At 41.9% G+C, this 23,869-nt stretch overlaps 1 protein-coding gene across 2 annotated transcripts in view; it reads right to left on the minus strand.

The window, feature by feature from the left end:
• ano1a (anoctamin 1, calcium activated chloride channel a) overlaps window positions 1–12,792 on the minus strand; it is a 70,983-nt gene extending 58,191 nt beyond the window's left edge. Inside the window, exons 1-2 of one of the 2 annotated variants that reach the window (XM_061736953.1) lie at window positions 12,685–12,792; window positions 328–476 (exon numbers count right to left, since the gene is read on the minus strand). In XM_061736953.1, coding sequence (XP_061592937.1) covers window positions 328–423 — 96 coding nt within the window. In that variant the 5' untranslated portion in view covers window positions 424–476; window positions 12,685–12,792. Of the gene's footprint in view, window positions 1–327; window positions 477–6,488; window positions 6,763–12,684 lie in introns of those variants that run through there. The other variant, XM_061736952.1, reaches the window with a different exon arrangement.
• Between the last annotated feature and the right edge of the window lie 11,077 nt (window positions 12,793–23,869).

The following is a 23,869-nucleotide window of genomic DNA, read 5'->3' on the forward strand; positions in this document are numbered from 1 at the left end:
ATACAACTAATGGCTCTGCTCATAACCATAATCAGTACCTCTTGACAGATGAAGTCAACCCGTTTACAGGACACACTAGGAAATACCAACCACCTCCAATAGACATGAGTGTCGCCCACTTGCAGTGGCAACAACGGATATGAACACCATCCAAAGCCTGAACCACAAAGTGGACAGTCTGCAAACGTCTTTTTACAACCTTGATCTGGTTTTTGGATACTGAACTCTTGTTTGCCCTTTCAACTCCAACTATATTGATCTTCATTAAATTGAAACAATGCTCATACACCACAACTCAATGGAATGATTACCAATGTAACGTCTTACAATAGACTCGTTGCTCCTGGGTTTGTCGTTGGCCAAGTGTCCGTCCAGGGGCTTCTCCTCCCCAGGAACTGGTAGGTAATGATCATTCCTCCTCATCGTTGCAGGCTCCTCCTGCTGCGGGGCGTCTGAGGAGGAGAAAGGTGGGGGACCTGCCAGAAAAGCACAAAGATGGATTTTTAAATTGGTTTATTGAGGTTTTTTTTAAAGACTTCTTAAAATGAAAAAAAATCAAATGAAGTTGATCCACAAGAAAAATGTTCCAACCGACATAACAAGGGCCGACTTTCTGGCCTCCAGCTCTAAATATGCTGGAGAGGTTTTTATACAGTCACAACGGCGGTGGGCTCCAGGCTTTCAGGAAACAGCTGTCATCGTAGGAACTGATAGATGGCTTGTTCACTGAACTATTGTGTGACTTTTGCTGTTCCTCTACAATCTACATACAGTAATGTGTGTTATGCAGTCTGTCTGTCATGTTTACATGTATTTATTTAGCGCAGAATATCAGCTCCTGCACAAAGACCAATATTATCCACAACATATGAACAGACAGTTTGCTTTCTCATTCAAGAAAAGTTTGTTTGTTTTTATACGACTGTGTCCCACCCCCCCAAAAACAAACAAACCTAAAAACTAAGAAGCATTGCAGTTCCCCCAACTGGCCACTGGAGGTTCCCTCCAAAGTGGGTCAATCTCCACCGACCTCCATATTAAATGTCCAAGTTTAGAGAAGAAATAAACATATTTACAGCCTGGTTCAAACAAACGTCTAACGGCTACTGCACTAGCAAAACCCAGTGAGAGAGTGTGCCTTTCACAACATTGTTGTTGCTTTGGATACTCCAAAGCAACGACGTAGCAACATAGTATCTAGACTCAGTGTTCCAATGATTTGGAAGCAACTTACTATTACAACTAGACATGAATGAGGCAAAGCAAAAGAATAAGGATGACAGGTCATGGGGTATATGTCGTCCCCACCATCTATCTTAGTACCGAGCCAAAATAACAGGACCTGATAAACTGAACCCAAAGGGCACCAGACCTACAATTGAAGATCATAACTAATGAGCTTTTATGACTCTTTACCATGGATAAGCGACTAAGGCCACGTTTACACATAGCCGGGTATTTACAAAAACGGATATTTCCCCCTCTACGTTTTGAAAAATGTCATTGTTTACACGAGATTGTTTCAAAATCTTTTCATTTACACGAACCCGCATAAATACGCTGTTAAGGGGTGCTATGAGCAGCCAAACCTACAGGGGGCAGCATAACGAGAAGCATAAAGTCATGCTAGCCAATCGGAATCCTGGAAAAAAACGTCAACAAATGACACGTGTGAAGCCTGAATTATGGTTCCCCGTTAAATCGACGGCGTAGCCTACGGCGTAGGGTACGCGTCGCCGCGTACCCTACGCCGTAGGCACTGCGTTGGTGTAATGCGGAACCATAAATCAACCTTGACTGCCAGTTACTTCCAAGATGGAAAGAGAGTCTTTCGTTTGGAGTGACAGAGAAGTGGAGTTACTTTTAAGTGTGACTTTAGAAAATAAAACAGGTAAAATACAAGAAAATATTGACGGTGGCCAAACAAATTGTAAACACAGGTCGCACACATGATGCTGGTGACGTTTCTGTCGCATAATGTGACGTTCTGAAGCCTAAATCTCCGTTTCCCTCTGTTTACAGGCAAACGTGAAAACAGAGTTTTTGCAAATCTCCACTTTGGCCGGAGTTTTCAGAAATGATGATTTTTGGTGACTTTGAGCTTCGTTTTCGTGTAAACGAACGGCCAAAACGCATGAAAACGCCACAGTTTTTGCTACGTGTAAACGGGGCCTAGTCTCTTGTGGATATCTAGTAGAAGATGTGAACACAGTGCTGACTATCATTCCTACTGGGACCACCACAGAAACCAACTTAGCTGACCGTATCCGCAGGGATCCTAGAAAGGCTTTAAGACCAACACCACAGGTGATAGGCAGCACCACTGGGTGAAAGGTCAGATCACGGCAGCGTGAAAGAAATTAGCCAGTTTGTACTGCAACAAATGTGCAATGAAAGAGCAGCTTCCAACAACGCATAACGAACTCTTTAGACCTGGGGTGGGCAAGTCCTGGTCCGGGAGAGCCATGTCCTGCCCATTTTAGCGGTGTCCCTGCTTAAACACAACCCTGATAGACATGGCTATGTCATTACCAGACTTGTGTGGCCCTTAATGACTATTGATAAAGATCTTTAATTGGAATCAGGTGTGTTGAAGCGAGGAAACATCTGAAACGTGCAGGACACGGCGCTCAGGGACCATGAACTGCCCACCCCTCCTTTAGACACACAATACATTTGCACTCTGCAAATCCCATAAAGAACATATTAAACCATTACAATGTAGAACATGACGCCTGTTTTTAAGATTAAAGAACTCAATAAAAAGATATTTTCCAAGCCTCTGTCTTTACTCGATCTTAAAGGTCCAGAACAGATCTGGTTCAGGAGGGGAAGCAATTAGTCCCCGGCCGTTACTCTCACCTCCGCCAGCCTTTCATGAAGCCAGCAAACCCCACACAGACAACCAGCAACTACAAACGTCAGAATGAGTTGCACTCAGATAATCACCAAACTTTTCACATTCATCACAGTACGTCCTTTTTTTTATATATAATTTTTTCCCCATTATTATCACCCAGTGCTCCTACCTAAGGCTGCTTTCAGACCTGTGGCCCGTTTGTTTTGTTCCGATTCAGGGAATAAATCAATGCAGTTGTTTCGTTTTTCGTTTGTGGCGTTTGTGTTCACAAGGCAACCGTCTGTAGCAGTTCAAAGCTGTTAACAAATGCCATGCCAAATGAACGCGGAAGAAGTTTCCTCTTCCGTACCCCGGGAAAAACAACAACTATGGAGCATCGTAAGCGAGTGTGGCGTTATGAGTGAGTTGTGTGGGTTGCTGTGTGGATTATGTTCTCACTACAACCGAACCGCTCCAGGTCTGGAATGGAAGCGAGCCGAGACCATCTCTCCTAGGATCTCAGCTCGCCTTTTTTGTCCCGCATCCGAGCGCGATTGCTGTGTTCACATGTACCGAACGAACGGATCTTTAGGGGGAAACGCTCCCTGTTTCGGAACAACTGTTCCAAACATGGACAGGTGTGAAAGCAGTCAGTCCTGGGCTTTGTTCTCCCCCAACCCGGGAGGGCCCCACCCTGAGCTCAGGTCTCCTTCTTAACCTGAGGAGTGAGCAGGCATGTTTTTGTGAGGGTAGCTCACATTAGCTACCCAAGGGAACACGGGGAGAACATGCAAACTCCCCACAGAAACGCCCTTTCGCCAACCCCACCCAGGGTGTGAAGTCATGGGGCAAGTAAACACGCACTCAGCGCCCACAGCGTCCCCGGCAGGAATTGAACCCAGGACTTTCTTGCTGTGAGACGCTGCACTACCATTGCGCCACCGTGCCTCCTACAGTACGTCATTTATATGCCTCATTTTGTTTGGGTCCAAACAAGCGTGACAGCAAGCTATGTTGGCAGACAAAGAAGAATAAATTTGATTAGGAAAAGATATGGTCAAACAGCCAACCCAACTGGTTTCTCTTAATGAAAGCTCAGGAATAATATCTGTCTCATTTGAAATCATCACTTTTCCAATGGAATATCAGTTGCTTTTAAATATAGAAAAGATGTTTATAGAACCGTAGCTGGATGGAGCGAAGCCTTCAATAAAACCAAAAGTGACAGCTGTCATACAAAAAAAGAAAAAACACAACACTGCATCAGATATTGCTCTTCACCACCTTAATTGTGCACTTTGATGTTTTTATACTGCTCTGGAATGTCGAAGGTTTTAAATATTGTGCCATCGTTTCACATTGCTTCTTCGGCAAACAGCCGACACGCATTTCTTTTAACCATCGTAACAGCCTTTCCCTGACCTTGCCCTGATCTGGCAAGCAGCACAGACTGAGACAGGATGATGTCTCGGGCGATAAGTCCAGAAAATCTGGCAAAGATATGGCTTGTTTCTCGCAGACTGAAATACCTGAGGGCAAAGCTGATGTTACATGCCTTGCAGGGTTAGGGCAGGTTTCATCCTGCACAGTTAGAAAGAGTTATTGTGAAGCGTCTGTTGCATAACTCCATCCATGCATCTCCTGCCATGTTTCTGTCTTTCTTGTTCCATAGCATACTGTTATATTTGATTTATTCATTTCTGCATTGTTTTGCGATATCTTTTTGATATCTTTAAATGTTAAACATGGACTTTATGCAACAATGGAACACTGTTTTTGTAGGGGATTCACCAAAATGGCCAGCCTAAGACTTGCTATCAAACTATTTGAACTGACCATTTTCAAGTATAAATGAGCCTCCCAGCAATGCTTGATCCATTGTTCTGATCTGTTAACAGCCTGTTACCATTTATCAGCCGTTTCATCTTAGCACGTTCTAATGGGCAGACAGTAACCCGTTGACGAGCTCACGTCTCCATGCAAAAAATGAGAAACCTAATTGTAACATTGCCTTGGGAGCTGGATCTGTGGACACACAGTAATGCCAGGAGTTGCACTGCCTGCTGAAAAATTCCAGTGGCAGGTCCTTGTCATCCAGCACAGAACAGACACCACGACTGGAAACACGAGGGGACAAAATCAGACTAGATCGCTACAGTTGACAGTCTAGGGCGATGTGAACTCTAGGTAGTGTTTTTATACAACTATCAACTATAGTGTGTGCATGGAAGCCACTAGTATTAATATTAAAAAAGTTATAGTCAGAAATCATTTTCAACAACACGCCACAGTAAATATGCTGAACACATTTTATTGTTCTTCCATTGTTTGATATGAATTACTTCTGTACTTGTTACTACTTCAAACATTCAAATATCAAAATGTTCCGTTTTTTTCTGGAGATTTCTAACTTTTGGTGTTTCAGATGTTTATATATATATATATCTTTTTTTTTTATATATTTGGCTTTACGTCAGGCTCCCTCCCAATCAAATGAACGGTACTTTTTATGTAGACGGACGGATGGATATAGAGAAGTATTAGGACCAAAGTATTGACTTGAGAGGCATCTGCAAAATTGTACATATCTATACAGATGGATGGTAGAATATAGAAATGGAAATAGGGATGAACAGGTGTGTCAGAGGTATATATATATATATATATATATATATATGTATATATATATATATATATATATATATATATATATATATATATATATATATATATATATATATATATATATATATATATATATATATATATATATATAAACATTTGTATATATATAAATAAATAAATATATGTGTGTGTATATAAATAAATATATAATATATATATATATATATATATATATATATATATATATATATAATATATAAACATTTGTATATATATAAATAAATAAATATGTGTGTGTATATAAATAAATATATATAATATATATATATATATATATATATATATATATATATATATATATATATAATATATAAACATTTGTATATATATAAATAAATAAATATGTGTGTGTATATAAATATATATATATATATATATATATATATATAAAATATAAATATTTGTATATATATATATATACAAATATTTATATATATAAATATAAATATTTGTATATATATATAAATAAATAAATATATATATATATATATATATATATATATATATATATATATATATATATATATATATATATAAATATTTATATATAGAGAGATTTATTTATATAAATAAATAATAATAAATAAATAAATAAATATATGTACACATATATTATTGGCCTACATGAGGTTGTCTTTAACAGCCGAAGATGAATGATATTTTACATCAAATCCACTTTCAGGGTTACCAAAAATGACATTTGTCGTGCAGCGTCTTGGACTACTGAGCACGTGCACGCGGAATAGCTCCACTTTGACAGTTGGAGCGCGTTACCGTCACCACCGGGATCAATGCATCCATAAACTCATCCATATCACCAACAGAGTCAAGACACCCATCAATAATACATCAGCCAATAATACATTATTTCTCTGATTTGGAGAAAAAAACTCCTTGATTTTCTCTCGCGTCGTTTTTCACGAGGATCAGATATTTATTTCGGAATCTGAAGAGCGTCTCTTACCCGGCTGGGTTAAGCCCGGTTCCTCTGGTGGCTCCATGGGTCGGTGAGGGCGCACAGCCGCGCAGCAGACCTACAGAGCCGCGGCTGGCCGCAGCATCAGCTGCTCCGCCAAGCAGCGCTGCATGGAGACGCTCCGATCACACTCTGATCCCTCACCATTCACCACACACTGGCTCTAAAACACGCAGATCTGTCTGGCTGAGCCGTCCCTGGACGCGCTGGACCTGGGTGACATCTGTCAGCAGGAAACCACTCACAGCTCCAGATGGAACTCACTAGGAACTCATCAGTGCGAGGTTCGCTCCGTCAAGAAGACACGACCCAAGCCTGATTTATGGTTCCGCGTCACACCGACGCAGAGCCTACGGCGTAGGGTGCGCGGCGACGCGCACCGTACGGTGCGCCTACGCCGTCGATTTAACGCAGAACCATAAATCAGGCTTCACGCGCATCCTACCGATGACACGCGTGCTGAAACGCTCTACAAATATGTTGCATTCATTTTCCCTCCGAAAACAGGGAAAAAACGGCCAGTTTAGAAGCCCATAGACTGTTGATGTTTTTAAAAAGAGGCTCAAGACCCATCTCTTTAATGAGGCTTTTAACTGACTCATTTAACTCTTTTAAATTTTTTATGCTCACCCTTATTTTTATTGGATCTTACTGCTCTGTTTTATATTTAGTTTATCCTTTTTTATCATAATTTATTTTCATTGTTTTATCTTAATGTTTTATCTACATATTTTAGTCGTTATTTATGGTCTGATTTATGGGGAGCGGGGGGCATTAATACATTTTATGTTTATGTTTTATGAAAAGCACTTTGTGTTACATTTTTTGTATGAAAGGTGCTTTACAAATAAAGTTTGATTTGATTTGATTTGATTTGATCATTGCGCACACCGGTTAGGTTGCTATTCCCGTTTTGGATTATAATCAGAAGTTTTTAATAAGTAATGTTTCGTTTATCATGTCTGATAAAGCCAAAGTTGAAAAAAAAGGGTTAAAAATAGCGTCCTGCCGAAGCCCACGCAGCACACGATGCAAGCATGGAGTTATACATGGAAAACTGCTCCACATAAACATTGTAGTTGATAATGGGCTAAATCTACTTCCATGGAAAGATATTGCTGCCTTTATTTGACTGAGAAACACAACTTGATCGTTTTGCTTTCAGTTCAGTTCAATTCAATTTTATTTATATAGCGTCTATTACAACATAAGTTGTGTCTAGGATCTTTCCAGAGACCCAGAACATAAACCCTGAGCAATTATGACATAAACATAACATAGACAATGGCAGGTAAAAACTCCCCTAGTGGGAGAAAAACCTTAAGCTTTCAGGGTTGGGGTTGGGACACAAGGCTCCACACAATGTGTTTGTTGCGTGATGAAAGGAATGACCCATGTTACATCCTGTTGCAGTACTCATCTTTAGACTCCAGTGATTTTGCTACAGTGCATTCTGTAACTAAAGCTGAAAGGAAACTGATGAACTGGTTCCCTAACTAATGGAGTCAGTTTACCTGTAGATCATGCAATGTGATGACTCCACATGCACTCTGTACTTTAAGTGCTCAAACAGTATATTATCCATCCATCCATATATTTTCTATACCCGCTTTATCCTGTGCAGGGTCACGGGGGTCTGCTGGAGCCTATCCCAGCTATTTTCAGGTGAGAGGCAGGGGTTACACCCTGGACAGCTCACCAGTCCATCACAGGGACACATATATACACACAAACCATGCACACTCACGCTCACACCTACGGGCAATTTAGAATCATCAATTAACCTAGCATGCATGTTTTTGGACTGTGGGAGGAAACCGGAGTACCCGGAGAGAACCCACGCAGGCACGGGGAGAACATGCAAACTCCACACAGAAAGACCCTGCTGGGCCTGGGAGTCGAACCGGGAACCTTCTCGCTGTGAGGCAACAGTGCTAACCACCAAGACACCGTGCTGCCCTAAACAGTATGTTATGCCCAATGCAATTTTTTGTTGAAACTTAACATTGGGATTCCAGCTGGGATGGAATGGCAAACTGGGTGCACTCCTCTTTTTACACAGTTCCAGAAGTCCATGACCCCGAATAGGACTGAAGGATGGATGGAGGATGGAAGGATGGATGGATGGATGGAAGGATGGATGGATGGATGGATGGATGGATGGATGGATGGATGGATGGACGGACGGACGGACGGACGGACGGACGGACGGACGGACGGACGGACGGACGGACGGACGGACGGACGGATGATGGATGGATGATGGATGGATGGATGGATGGACGGACGGACGGACGGACGGACGGACGATGGATGGATGATGGATGGATGGGTGGATGATGGATGGATGGATGGATGGATGGATGGATGGACGGAGGGACGGACGGACGGACGGACGGACGGACGGACGGACGGACGGACGGACGGACGGACGGATGATGGATGGATGATGGATGGATGGATGGATGGATGGATGGATGGATGGATGGATGATGGATGGATGGATGGATGGATGGATGGATGGACGGAGGGACGGACGGACGGACGGACGGATGATGGATGGATGATGGATGGATGGATGGATGGATGGAAGGATGGATGGATGATGGATGGATGGATGGATGGATGGATGGATGGATGGATGGATGGATGGATGGATGGATGGATGGATGGGTGGATGGATGGATGCACAGACTGAATTGGACTTTACTTCTGATGCTGTCCATATAAATTGTGAACTGAACTTAAATAGCCAACTTCCATAGCGTTGCATCATTATGATTAACAAAAGGATCATTTAAAGTATATTTCTTTTCAGTTGTCTTTGGAAATAGTTTGCTAGTTCTCTTAAACAGATGGGAACGTGTCATTCCTGGGAATCCGTGTGATCGTGATGAAGTGAGAAGTCTTCAGGGCAGGGGGGAAGAAAGGAGGTGAATTGCTTCTTTCAAGCCTTCGGCTGATGTAGGTAACGGTTTACCGGTCTTGAAATATATTGAAAAGATTCTTTAAAAGGGATTATTTTTTCCAGCAATAAAAAAACATATTTCTGGAGGGACTCAGAAGCACAATTTGAGTACATTTGAAATGTTAGATCAGCTTCAATGTCTTCCGGTGTACCGGTGAAATATGGGCAGCATCTGACCCCAGAGTAAACAAAGGAGTAGCCTAAAGCACACATATCACTTTTAACCGTTATTTAACCAGGAATAGCTTCATTGAGATTCTAATCTCTTTTGTCCTGGCAGCAGCACCTTAACAGTTTCAGACAGAGGCCCCGTTTACACGGAGCAAAAACGGTGGTGTTTTCATGCGTTTTGGCCGTTCGTTTACACAAAAACGAAGCTCAAAGTCACCAAAAACGATAATTTCTGAAAACTCCGGCCAAAGTGGAGATTTGCAAAAACTCCGTCTTCACGTTTGCTGGTAAAGAGAGGGAAACGGACATTATGGCCACGTTTACACATAGCCGGGTATTTACAAAAACGGATATTTCCCCCTCTAGGTTTTGAAAAATACCATCATTTACACGAACCTGCATAAATAAGCTGTTAAGGTGCTATGAGCAGCCAAACCTACAGGGGGCAGTGTAACGGGAAGATAAAGTAATTCAAAGTCAGTCAACAAATGACACGAGTAACTTTCAGTTACTCCCAAGATGAACGAGAGTCTTTCGTTTGGAGTGACAGAGAAGTGGAGTTACTTTTAAGTGTGACTTTAGAATATAAAACAGGTAAAATACAACAAAATATTGACGGTGGCCAAACAAATTGTAAAAACAGGTCGCACATAGACGCTGGTGACGTTTCTGTCGCATAATGTGACTGTGAGTGGTTGACATTTCCCCCAGTTTGTTTCTGTTTTGCCCCGCCTGTGTCCCATCTGCCCTGATTGTCTGCACCTGTGTCTCGTTATCCCCTGTGTATATCTGGTCTTGTCATTCCCTTGCTCCTGGTGGTTCCGTACTGTGTTTTCCTCCATGTGTCCTGCCTGTTTTTGCTCCAGTTTTCTGATCCCTGTTTTTGTGGTTTTTGATCCTGCTAAGCAGCGCTTTGGTTTTTGGTCCTTGCCTTTTCTTTGGAATAAACCCTTTTTTGTTGAACTCCTGCCTTCGCTCTCCTGCATCTGGGTCCTCACCACACCAGTCCTGACAGTGACGTTATGAAGGCCCCGTTTACACGTAGCAAAAACGGTGGTGTTTTTATGCGTTTTGGCTGTTCGTTTTCACGAAAACAAAGCTCAATGTCACCGAAAACTATAGTTTCTTAAAACTCCGGCCAAGGTGGAGATTTGCAAAAACTCTGTCTTCATGTTTGCTTGTAAACGGAGGGAAACGGACATTTAGGCTTCAGAACGTCAAATGTCAACCACTCACAGTCACATTATGCGACAGAAACGTCACCAGCAACATGTGTGAGACCTGAGTTTACAATTTGTTTGGCCACTGTCAATATTTTCTTGTATTTTACCTGTTTTATATTCTAACGTCACACTAAAAAGTAACTCCACTTCTCTGTCACTCCAAACTAAAGACTCTCGTTCATCTTGGAAGTAACTGGAAGTTACTCGTGTCATTTGTAGATGTTTTTTTCCAGGATTCTGATTGGCTAGCATGACTTTATCTTCTCGTTACACTGCCCCCTGTAGGTTTGGCTGCTCATAGCACCTTAACAGCGTATTTATTTGTTCATGTAAATGATGGTATTTTTCAAAACGTAGAAGGGGAAATATCCGTCTTTGTAAATACCCGGCTATGTGTAAGCGTGGCCAGAGACACAGACAAACATCCACGCATGAGCTGGCTGAAACAAATACATCTCCCTTTTCACAAAGGGAATGATTCAAACTTACTGTATGAATAATTTAAACTACCAGACTCCGTATCAACACGAAGAATCTGCAGGAACTAGCGCTCCTGAGCGTGGAGACCGTGAGCGTTATTTCCCAGGGGGCCGTGAATGCAGCACTGTTCTCCGTCTCCAGCATCACTGGGCCAGCTGGGGCCGCCCACTCGCGCTGGGGTCTCCACACACGCACGGAGGGAGGGAGGGATGGATGGATGGATGGAGGGATGGATGGATGGAGGGATGGATGGATGGATGGATGGATGGATGGATGGATGGATGGATGGATGGAGGGATGGATGGATGGATGGATGGATGGATGGATGGATGGAGGGATGGATGGATGGATGGATGGATGGATGGATGGATGGAGGGATGGATGGATGGATGGATGGATGGATGGATGGATGGATGGATGGATGGATGGATGGATGGATGGATGGATGGATGGATGGATGGATGGATGCTGGAGCGCACGGTGATGCTGGCTCCCCAGGAGCGTCACGGCGGCAACACCAGCTCAGAAATCTCCGCCGGAACTATCTGCCTTAAAAAGCTCTTCATGGCATTCCCACTCAGCCCACTCAGCCCCCTCATGCACTAGCAACACAATAAAAGTCAATATTTCCCCCAAGTGGCCGCTTCTTTCTCATATTTCTGTACAATCTTCTTCTTATTATATTCTTATTATAATGTTATTATCATACTATTATTTTATTGCTCCCCCGTGTTCACTAAAAACAGGTCAAACAAGTTCTTTAAACCCCAAGCCATTAAACTTTTAAATATTTCTAGGAAATAGCACCCCAGCTGGCTGGGAAATACCATGTAAGTGGATGCACCGTGTTTGTGTGACGGTTCTGTGTCCCTGTTTTTATAATATGTTTATCAAATTGCCATGTGTGTCTTTTGCTGCAAACAAATCTCCCCACGGGGACAATAAACACACATCTATACAGTATCAATCGGCTCCCCTATATAGATGCGCGGCTCGGTCCCGACACCTTCAGGACCGCTCAAGAACATGAAAACAATCATTTAATGACGCACCTGAAGCATATCAGGGGATGATGGATATGCACTGACTAATAAACATATTTTTCTTGGCATAAATCAAACGTAACACCCCCCACCTAGCAATTGGAGATGTAAAAGTAACCATCGAAGCAAAATCTGCAGCAGAAGCGCAGTAAAGACGGTGCGCCGGGAAGGGTGTGGGGTGGAGGGGTGGAGGGGTGGAGGAATGGAGGGCTGGGAGTTAACCACCTCTTCTGGAGGAGAAGTTCACCCGCAGCCCTGACAGCATTGATTTAGGAGCAGTAAGATAAGGACAGGTTTACCTGTGGTGTTGAGAAGGGCGCACGGCCGGTGGCGCACGGCGGGTCCAGGTACAGGAGCAGGTCTGCGCTCACCTGTGCGCTCTCAGGGAGGAGGAAGGAAAGCTCCCCGGCCCCTCAGAGCAGGCTCCTCCCTCTCCAGCAGACAGGTGAACACGCAGTCCCCGGATTGGTGGCTCGGGGAGTGTGGCAGGGGAAAAGGGTAAAGGCAACTCAAGGAGCGCACAGATCTATACTCTTTAACACGTCAAGGGAAAATAATGCATTCGCTGTGGCTAATTATAGTGATAACAATCACTACACTCATTCAGAAAATGTGGAAGAAAACAGAACAAGAGAAGCATCAGATGAGGAATGGGGACAGACATTCCCAGGGAGGCATGTGCAGACCTGCAGGAGAGTTCCCACCTCTGGAATAACATTCCCCTTCTTCTGACCTCAGGAAGACTCAGACACTCAACACGAGCAGAACACTTGCATTTGTCCAGGTGGGTTTTTAAAACACTAGAATAGAATAGAATAGAATAGAATAGAATAGAATAGAATAGAATAGAATAGAATAGAATAGAAAAGATAAGAAATTCTTTAATAGTCCCGCAGAGAAAGAAATTTGCAGATTACAGCAGCAAAGGGAATAGTGCAGAAAACAAGAGGCATCAATAAAAATAGTTATCACACAGTAATAATAAAAACACTATAAACAGTATATACAATAATAAGAAGAAGAAGGAGAAGAAAAATAAATAATAAGAAATACTAGTATAATAGAATAGAATAGAATAGAATAGAATAGAATAGAAAGTCTTTATTATCATTATAATGATACAATGAGATTAGACAGCAGCTCCATAAAAGTGCACACATAAAGACTATGTAAAAGACAAAATAAGAAACAGGAAACATAAATATATACACGACTGTCTCAGAAATTTAGAATATTGTGATTTTCTGTAATGCAATTACAAAAACAAAAATGTCATACATTGTGGATTCATTACAAATCAACTGGAATATTGCAAGCCTTTTATTATTTTAATATTGCTGGTCATGGCTTACAGCTTAAGAAAACTCAAATATCCTATCTCAAAAAATTAGAATATTCTGGGAATCTTAATCTTAAACTGTAAGCCATAATCAGCAATATTAAAATAATAAAAGGCTTGCAATATTTCAGTTGATTGTATGACATTTTTGTTTTATTTAATTGCATTACAGAAAATAAAGAACTTTATCACAATATTCTAATTTTCTGAGACAGTCTTGTACACTAGAAAATGAATGAATGAGAGAATATTGCACGTGAATGGATGAGAGCATATTGCACATAAATGAGTGAAGAATATTGCACATAATGGATGAAGAATAAAGATTATTGCACAGTATGAGGTGGCTTATGAGTTCAGAAAGTTCACAGCTTTGGGACAGAAGCTGTCCCTGAGTCTGTTTGTTCTGGTCCGGTCCTGGTTCTGGTTCTAAATAAGAAAGAGTCCATCATTTATGTGGAAATATAAAGAGAGGTTATTTTTCATTGTAGCCCGTATGTAACTTTGCTGTTGTGAACAGAATCTGCATCATTTGCAACGCTGTGGTGCTTCCTCTGCTACACATGTGTGCATATTACAGCAATAATCAGGATTCAATACTGTGAGGATCAGTCCACAGTTTGGGAAATGGAATTCTGATAAGTGTTTTCTTTTTTTTTTTGAAACATGTCTTTATTAGATGTATCACATAATACACAAAAATACAGAAACCCCATTCGGCAGCGCAACGCAAAAACACACAACCAAAAACAAGACAAGGGCAAGGATATTAAAAAGAAAAGAAACACATTAACACAATGAAAACAAGCTTTTAACGGAATTCATAATAACAATAACAAACTAAATAGAAAAAATTAATAAATAATATAAAAATAAGAGGCATGATTGAAATGTAAGTATTTATATAAAGTATAAATTATCTCCACCATGCCTCTTCAGGTCAACTCACCGTAAATTCATGCTCATCAATATCACCATTTTTAAGAAAAGCTAACAACTTTCCCCATATGTCATAAGATTCAAAGGGCTTTTTCTGACACAGTAGGTGAGTTTTTCTAGAGCCAGACATGACGTTAGATGTCACAGCCAGAGGCCTAAGGTTGGGCCCTTAACACTTTTACGAAGTCTGTCTACACTTTAGAGCTCACTGTCCCGTGGGAAAATTTAGTCGAAGAGGCATATGCCCTGCCCCATATGAGCGCAAGAAACTGCGCTACACAGAACTGGCAGCAGAGGCTGGAAAACCAAGGTCTATCCCGTTGAAGTTGGATGCAGAGGGTTTGTGGCTTCTTCCACCATCAGGCTGCTGAAAGACCTGGGTGTCCATGGGCAGGCTCTACAGCAGACAGTTAGATCAGTCTCTGAAGCGGCCGAAAGAAGCAGCCAATGGATCTGGATGAAGAGGAAGGACCCTTGCTGGGCTCATAGATCAGCAACATGACCCCCCGATTCCGCTCATTAAGAGTGCTTTCACACCTGTGGCCCGTTTGTTTTGTTCCGATTCAGGGGCTGAATCGATACAGTTGTTTCGTTTCTCGTTCGTGAGGTTTGTGTTCACAAGGCAACCGTCTGTACCGTTTCAAAGCTGATAACAAATGCCATGCGCGAACCATCTGCTCTCTGATTGGTCAAATGGACGCGGAAGGAGTTTCCTCTTCCGCACCCCGGGATAAACGACACGCCCCTTTCAGCGCAGACCGCAGCCGCCGGCTTTAGGCTGATTTATGGTTCTGCGTTACACCAACGCAGAGCCAACGGCGTAGGTTGATTTAATCGATCGATTTAACGCGGGACCATAAATCAGGCTTTACACATTCATTTATGTGCTACCGGCGCAGAGCGGAGCTCAGCGGCGGACGAGAGGGCGCCTGCCGTGGCGTTTGCGCTGCACAAACCCTGCCCGAATTGAAAATTTTTTAATTTCACCGTGCCGCGCTGGGACGACATCTCGGCACGTCCAATAGGAGAGAAGGTGGTGGAGGCTGCGCCGACTCTTCCCCTTGCGCTGCGGTCGCACATACACATTGAATGGAGTTGTATCTATTGCTGTGTCGATTATGTTCTCACTACAAATAAAGAAAATGAACCGTTTCAGGTCTCGAATGGAATCGGGCCGAGACCACCTTTCCTAGGAGATCTCGGCTCGCTTGTTTTGTGCCGTTTCAGAGCGTGATTGCTGTGTTCACATATACCAAACGTTCCGATCTTTAGGGGGAAACGTTCCCTGTTCCGGAACAACTGCTCCAAACGGGACAGGTGTGAAAGCACCCTAAGATCCCCCACTGACATTCAAGAACCCTGTCAGAGCCCTCCAGGAGGAGCGATAACAAGGTATGCGTTCAGCTCTAGGCCTGACTCAGGGAACAGGACACAGAACACAACAACTGATTGGGCATGGGACACAAGCGCGGGCGTAATTAACCTGTCGCTGGCCACCATCGATAAGGGTGTCTAGTGAAGAAAGGCCGAAACACCCCATGATTCGTTGGAACATTATTGATGATGTGTCCCAAATTTAAATCTTTCCTTTCCCCGAGGTGCAGCTCCCATGCCACTCTCAACATCAAGGCTAACCTCATGTGAGTACCATCCATTGGCACAACGGACAGAACAACATCACGTCCAGTGTTTCATGATTCCAGCACAAGGCTATTGATCATCTAGCTTGTAGTAAGCATAGGTCAACCATTTTTTGTCCTTATTGGACAAAGCGCAATTGTCCAGGTAGGCAATCAAAACACACAATTTAGGGCTTAGAGCAGGGGTGTCGGACTCCAGTCCGTCCGACCCCAGACCGAGGGCCGGTGTCCCTGCAGGTTTTAGATGTTTCCCTGCTTTATTGCACCATGATACAAGTGACTGTGTCATCAACAGAACTATCCAGACTTTGATGACAAGGGGACGATGATTAATTAGAATCAGGTGTGTTAAAGGAGTGAAACATCTAAAACATGCAGGACACCGGCCCTTCTGGGATTCAGTTTGACACCTGTGGCTTAGAGGAAGCAGGGCGGAAATAATTTGTGAGATATATTGTGTCACCATCCTCCAAAATGTTTGGATTTCTCTACATTCCCATAGACAGTGATATAAAGTACCCATAAGTGTTTGTTTAATAATTCCCACAGATCTGATGCTCCCTAGATCCAGAGCAGTGGATCCAAACCAGCATGGTGGAAACAAAAGTCCGGTTCCAGTTCAAACACAGAGAAACCCCACATGCTGCCCTCATCACGAGAACATTTCAAAAGATGTGCTTTCATTTGGAAGATTCAGTCTAGTTTCAGGCATGCCCTGGTCTGGAGCTATATGGAGTAGAGTGTCTATCTGTGTACTCATGCTAAAATATTGTGAAATGTTAACCTACAGTCTGATGTAAGGCGGGGTGGACAGATGTATGGGAGGGTGTAGCTGTGTGGAAGGTGTGTTGTAGTACATTCCTGTCTGCATTCTGAGCAAACCCATGCACAGTCCCCAGTGTGTTGGCTCATATATCAAATCAAATTAAATCAAACTTTATTTATATAGAACTTTTCATACAATTGTAATTCAAAGTGCTTTACATAATAAAATCAACATTTGACATAGAAAAACTCAGTCACGGTTAATTTCATTTTTTTTTTCATTTTATTCTTTATTTCATTCAAAAATAAAACAAACAATTCAATACAAACACAAATGTTCATAAATTGTGAATGAAAAGGGAGCAGAAAGAAGAAGAATTTTATCTAATGCCCCCAATCTAATTATCTAATTTTCCCAAGAAATACATTTACAAATAACATAAATTAAAAATTAACAACAACTAAGTAAATAAAAAAATAAAATAAAATAAAATTACCGCCGGCTATGGGTATGTCAATCAAACTTAACTAACATTTATCATTATATTTCCTTAACATACAGGCTTTAATTGTTCTTTTGAATGTAATATTGTTCTTTTGAACCCCTGATGCTGGTCACCAGTCTGGCTCCTCCCCCTCTTACTGGTCACCAGTCTGGCTCCTCCCCAGAGCATCACACTGCCTCCACCAAAACATGTTCCTCTATCGGTACAGCAATCAGCATAGCGTTCTCCGCATCTTCCCAACACTTTGATCCAGCTGCTGTAGGCAGAATCAGGACTCACTGAACATAACGTTCCTCCACATGTTCACGTTTCAGTGCGCGTGTTGCGACACCAGCACAATAGTCAACAGCAACATAAAAATTAGTTTTTTGGTATTGGCAGAGTGTCAGGGTTTGACATTTCCCCCAGTTTGTGTTTTCTGTTCTGCCCCGCCTGTGTCCCATCTGCCCTGATTGTCTGCACCTGTGTCTCGTTATCCCCTGTGTATATCTGGTCTTTCCCTGCTCCCTGTCGGCCCGTACTGTTTGCTCCCTCCATGTTCTCCTCGTCAGGTTTTTGTAGCCACGTTCACGGTCTTGTTTTGATCCTGCTCTGCAGCGTTTTTTGTTCTTGTTCTTTTATGGAATAAACCCTGTTTTTGGTGAACTCCTGCCTCCCGCTCTCCTGCGTCTGGGTCCTCAAACAGCCATCCCTGACACAGAGAAGATTTGGCAAATCTTCCATGGGTGCAACCCACATACTCAGCTCTGCTGCTCATTACACAAATGCATGTCGCTTACAAATGTGTTATCATTTAAGGGGGAAATAAACAGGCTTTCCAACAGTATAAGATTTATTACCAAGAAGTATCGTTAGAGTAAAGAAATAATCTACCAAATACAAATGTCTGTACAGTGTATGCATGTACACAGACAGCGTTTGAGAGTAAACCTGACTAATGGTATCAATTCAATTAAATCCACAACCAAAGTCATGTCAGGGAATTTTAAACGGAAAGCAAACAAGTTTAATGCAGTCCAGTTAAAATGAATCAACACTCAGTCTAATTATGTTACAATTTATCCAAATTTGTTGTAATTAATTCCAAAAGTAATCATTCATATAATACCATTTCAACAAAGACAACTAGATGTCAGGGAGTGTCTGCAGTCTGATCCCCCTTCAGTCTGCTCTGTATCCTATGTGCTTCTTCTTTCAAAAGCTGTTGTTTGCAAAGTATTTCCCGAACGGGCGTCATAGATACTATTGGGAAAAACCGACCGAAATGTAGCCTATATCTTTTTTATGCGCAAGGTAAAGGCAGCAGCAGGACGTCGGCCCGAGGGAGGGAACTCAGCATTTGCATAAGCTTTGTCCACCTATTGTGTTTTCCATGGAGACTTTCATGGCCCTGGGTGTTGTTTTACACGGCCCACACCCAGGTCTGGAAATCTCACGGGAAGCTCAGGGAAGAAGGCTGTCATAAGTAAAGCTCAGTGCTGGAGCTGGTTCATTCTTCAAAAACACCTATAAATACACAATGATTAATACATAAAGCAAAGGTATAATACACATAGGCATGTACCTATGGACATGTGTATGTATATGTGTGTATGTGTATGTATGTATGTATGTATGTATATATATGTGTGTGTATGTGTATGTATGTATGTATGTGTATGTGTATATATATATATATATATATATATATATATATATATATAGTATGCGTGTGTGTATGTATGTATGTATGTATGTATGTAGGTATTTGTATGTATGTGCTTATATATATACTGTATGGAATGATATTTAGTAATGCCATGTGGAATAGCTGTATGTTTGTGTACAGTTATTTTGATTATACTCATATGGATCTATTTATGTATTTTGTTTTATTCACTAAATCCTAAATGCACTAGTTTATAAAAGCTAACTTTTTTTTGTTAAAAGGGTAGGTGTCATAAGCTTAGGCTTCAGTCTACACCTTTTGGTCCTTGGTTTTTAGTTAAAATTGTATATATATATATATATATATATATATATATATATACCAAAAATCATATATTTTTTTGTATTACACTGACGATTTACACTTGTCCTTTGGGTTATTTGTGTTGTGGAAATTGAAAGGACCAATAAACTAAACTAAAACTAAAAAAACAAAAAAACAATTCTTGAATCAAACAATGCAACATTTTACACCACCTGTGGTCCCCATGTTGTTCTAATTATTCACTTATTTTCTTCTGATAAAGTCTTATATTTTATAAATATTGACTCTGACAGAAAATAACTGAAATTAAGTATTTAATTTACTTTAATAAGGTATAATAATTGGTATAAAGGTAAAGGAAAGGCCTCATGAAGGTACTTCTGTGTACGGCGTTGCTGCTGTTACTGCAGAAAGCTCCGCGGTGACGACGGACCTGCCAGCAGCTGGGGATCGTCCTGCCCCGACACGCATGCACCATGGATTCCAGCCGTGTGACTCAGGCCTGGATACACGTTCACCTGCGACGACGTCACAGCTCCAGCCGAGCGAGGAGCTGTGGGAGTCAAACCGGTTCTGCGTGAGGAACAGACACGGCTCTATACAGCACAGGTCTCTAAAAGAATTTCTAAAGAATAGCTGCCACATGTGGCTGACATGTTCTTCCTTCGTTCCTCTTGCTCCTCTTATCTCTACAGGAAACTTATTATCATCTTTTTCAAAACTTTTCCTGAACATTGACATTTTTGGTCAAAGGCAGCTCACAAATACGGTGAAAGCCCCTTTTCAAGCAGGCTTTTTTCAGCTCTGTTAATAGCAGCTGCTTTTACGGGCTGGAAGAAGCAACTTAAAACCACCCCACCCCTCTTTACTTTAAGGTGTGCCTCTTTTGAAATTGGGGTGTTACAGTTTTGCGCTAGCAGCTGCAGAGGAGCAGCAAACACAAGCCGCTTGTGAAATCAGGTGGAGTTAAGATAAAGAAGCTTGATAATACTACTCTGATCTGGGTCTGTGATGTCATTTACCCTGCAGGTCTGAGTGTTTACTGATACTCATGAAGACAACAACGGCTGGCCCGAAAGAGTGATAAAATTGTGTTCTTAGTTTAGTTTTTTAGTCCTTTTCAATTCCCAGTACACCCAGCAATTCGTAGGTGCCATACAAAAAAAAAAACATATATAATTTTTGGTATATACACACAAATATATATATATATATATATATATATATATATATATATATATATATATATATATATATATATATATATATATACACAATCTTTATACAATTCTAGCTAATCACCAAGGACAGAAGCCTAAGCTTATGATGCCTACCCTTTTCACAAAAAAATTTTAGTTTTATAAACTAGTACAGTGTCATACAGTATTTGTATAATTAATTAATTAATTAATTAATTCATTTTATTTGGAGGCGCCTTTCACGTCACCCAAGGTCACCTTACATAATAAAACAAGAAATACAATTAAAATACAGTAAAACATCCATAAAAGCAACAATACAAATAATATAACAGTAGACAAACAAACTGGTGGGAAGTAGTGCGTGATGTCCGGTTATAGTGAATGGGCAAGTTTGAACAGGTGGGTTTTGAGTTGTGTTTTGAATGTGGTGATGGAGTCTATTTGTTTTATGTGTGGGGGGAGGGAGTTCCAGAGTCTGGGTGCCGAGCAGCTGAAAGCTCGGGCACCCATGGTGCTAAGGTGTGAGGTGGGAGTGAAAAGAAGTCCAGCAGAGGTTGAGCGGAGGGTGCGGGAGGGAGTGTAATCTTGCAGTAGGTCACAGAGGTAAGTGGGGGCTAGGTTGTGAAGGGCTTTGTAGGTGAGGAGGAGGTTTTTGTAGATGATGCGGTATTAGACTGGGAGCCAGTGGAGTTGGATAAGAACGGGGGTGATGTGGTCGGATGACTTGGTGCGGGTGATGATCCGGGCGGCCGAGTTCTGTATGAGTTGCAGTTTGTCGGTGAGTTTGGTTGGGAGGCCAGTGAGGAGGGCGTTGCAGTAATCAATACGGGATGTGATGAATGAGTGGACCAGGATTTCGGGGCTGGATTGGGACAGTGCTGGACGGAGTCTGGAGATGTTGGTGACCAGAGGTGGAAGAATGCAGTCCGGGTGATGTTGTGAATGTGAGGTGCAAATGAGAGTGTGCTGTCCAAGATGACGCCGAGGCTCTTGACGTGGGGGGAAAAGGGTACCGGGAAGCCGTCGATGATGATGGGAGGGGCGGGAGAGGGTTGTGACTTGGTGAGGGTGGATTTGGAGCCGATGAGAAGAGCCTCAGTTTTATTGCCGTTGAGTTTTAAGAAGTTATTGCTCATCCAGGTATTGATGTCGTGTAGGCAGGTGGTAAGGGAAGTGGGAGGAATGGCAGCGGTGGGTTTGGAGGAGATATAAATCTGAGTGTCATCGGCGTAGGTGTGAAAATGGACCCTATGGTGACGGAGAATTGAACCTAGGGGTAGGAGGTAGATGGTGAAGAGAAGTGGACCCAAAACTGACCCCTGGGGGACACCCATTGTGACACCCGTGCACCCAGATTTATGGTTCCGTAGTTGGACAAACTGTTGACGGTCAGTGAGGTAGGATGAAAGCCAGGAGAGTGCAACACCAGTGATCCCAATGCCAGCCAGGCGGTCCAGGAGTATTGGGTGAGAAATGGTGTCAAAAGCTGCGCTGAGGTCCAGGAGGATGAGGATGGTGAGTAGGCCGGAGTCAGCTGCACGGAGGAGGTCGTTGGTGATTTTAACCAGGGCTGTTTCAGTGCTGTGATTGGGGTGGAAACCAGATTGGAAGGGTTCGTGGAGGTTATTTGAATTGAGGTGGGACTGTATTTGTGCTGCAACCACCCTTTCCAGAGTTTTGGAGATGAAGGGAAGGTTGGAGATGGGCCATCAGTGTCATACAGTATTTGTATAATCAATAATACAATAATACAATAGTACATACACATACCTACACATATGCATTCATACATATATACACGCATACTGTGTATACGTATATATATGTATACATACACACATACACATATATACATACACACACACACACATGTCCATAGGTACATGCCCATGTGTATTATCCCTTTGTTTTATGTGTATTAATCATTTTGTATTTATAGGTGCTTTTGAATTGTAATAACGTGCTACATATTTTTATTTCAGTATTTAAGCTGTTCCACAAATTAACTCCTGTCACTGAGATCATCGTTGTTTAACGTTGCTCTTCTGAGTTTGTCATCACTTCAGATATTCAAACATAATTAATCTCCCTTTTTTATAATGTGCCCCAATTAATTGCTTCTAATTATGGCTTGTAAGAAAAGTAAAGATCAAAATGACATTTTCAAAATAATGAGTCGAGGAGACAACCTAGTTTCCTTTGACCGCTTCAAGTGACCCTCAGCTCAAGTGGCTCTTTCAAAACGACATTTTAAAACTAGATTTGAATAACGTGTTTGCCGGATACGTGCAAGTAAAACCAGAATGATTTGCTGTTACACACAAGAAAATGAGCGATGGAAAGAGTTTGGGGAAAAAAGCTTTTCACAATTTAATACATGTATAATGTATATTATGATATGGTAGTTTTCCACAAAATCTCTGTCAACCTTAAATGAGCTCTGGCTCATAGAAGACTGCACCACTTCCTTGCCTGTGCTTCTTTCTTTGTATGAGGGCGCTTTAACTTACAGTATAGTGTGTACAGATACAACAAAACATCAGAGTTCATCCTGGCTCCGTCTGGCTGTTTGTGCTGATTTCTACCACTTCAGAGTTGAGATGAGACGTGCCAGAGCTCATGATCGTCTCCATCACTAATCTGGTTCTCATCGTTGCTTTTAGCAGATACAGACATCTCTCTCATTTCTAGACATTCTTAAACAATATTATTAACAGTAAAGAGATGTAATATAAAAAGATAAATGATAAACTATTACTTTTTTTCAGAACGACTCAGCCACACTGGGATTCTCTGTCTTTGTTGTTGTTTTTTAGTGACTGTTTTAAATGTATGTAAATCTAAGGAGTTTTACCAGCGTCTGTCCAGGATGTGAGTAGGGATGCCCCCGATACTGCTGGGCCGATACTGCTCCCACTATACTCGTACTCGCAAAAATTCTCCAATACCACGCACCTATACCACTTCATTGTTGTTGTAGTTACTGGTTAGTGACTCTAGGGGGAGATGTTCCCCGGGTGAGTGTGCAGCTCGGTGGCTGAGCAGCCGCCGAGCCGCCGCTGCTCAGCCAGCTGTTCCAGTTAGCCGCTAGTCGGCTAAGCTCAGTGTGGTGATGAGAAGA

The sequence above is a fragment of the Cololabis saira genome, chromosome 2 (genome assembly GCF_033807715.1).
Source record: "Cololabis saira isolate AMF1-May2022 chromosome 2, fColSai1.1, whole genome shotgun sequence".
NCBI classification, from domain to species: Eukaryota; Metazoa; Chordata; class Actinopteri; order Beloniformes; family Belonidae; genus Cololabis; species Cololabis saira.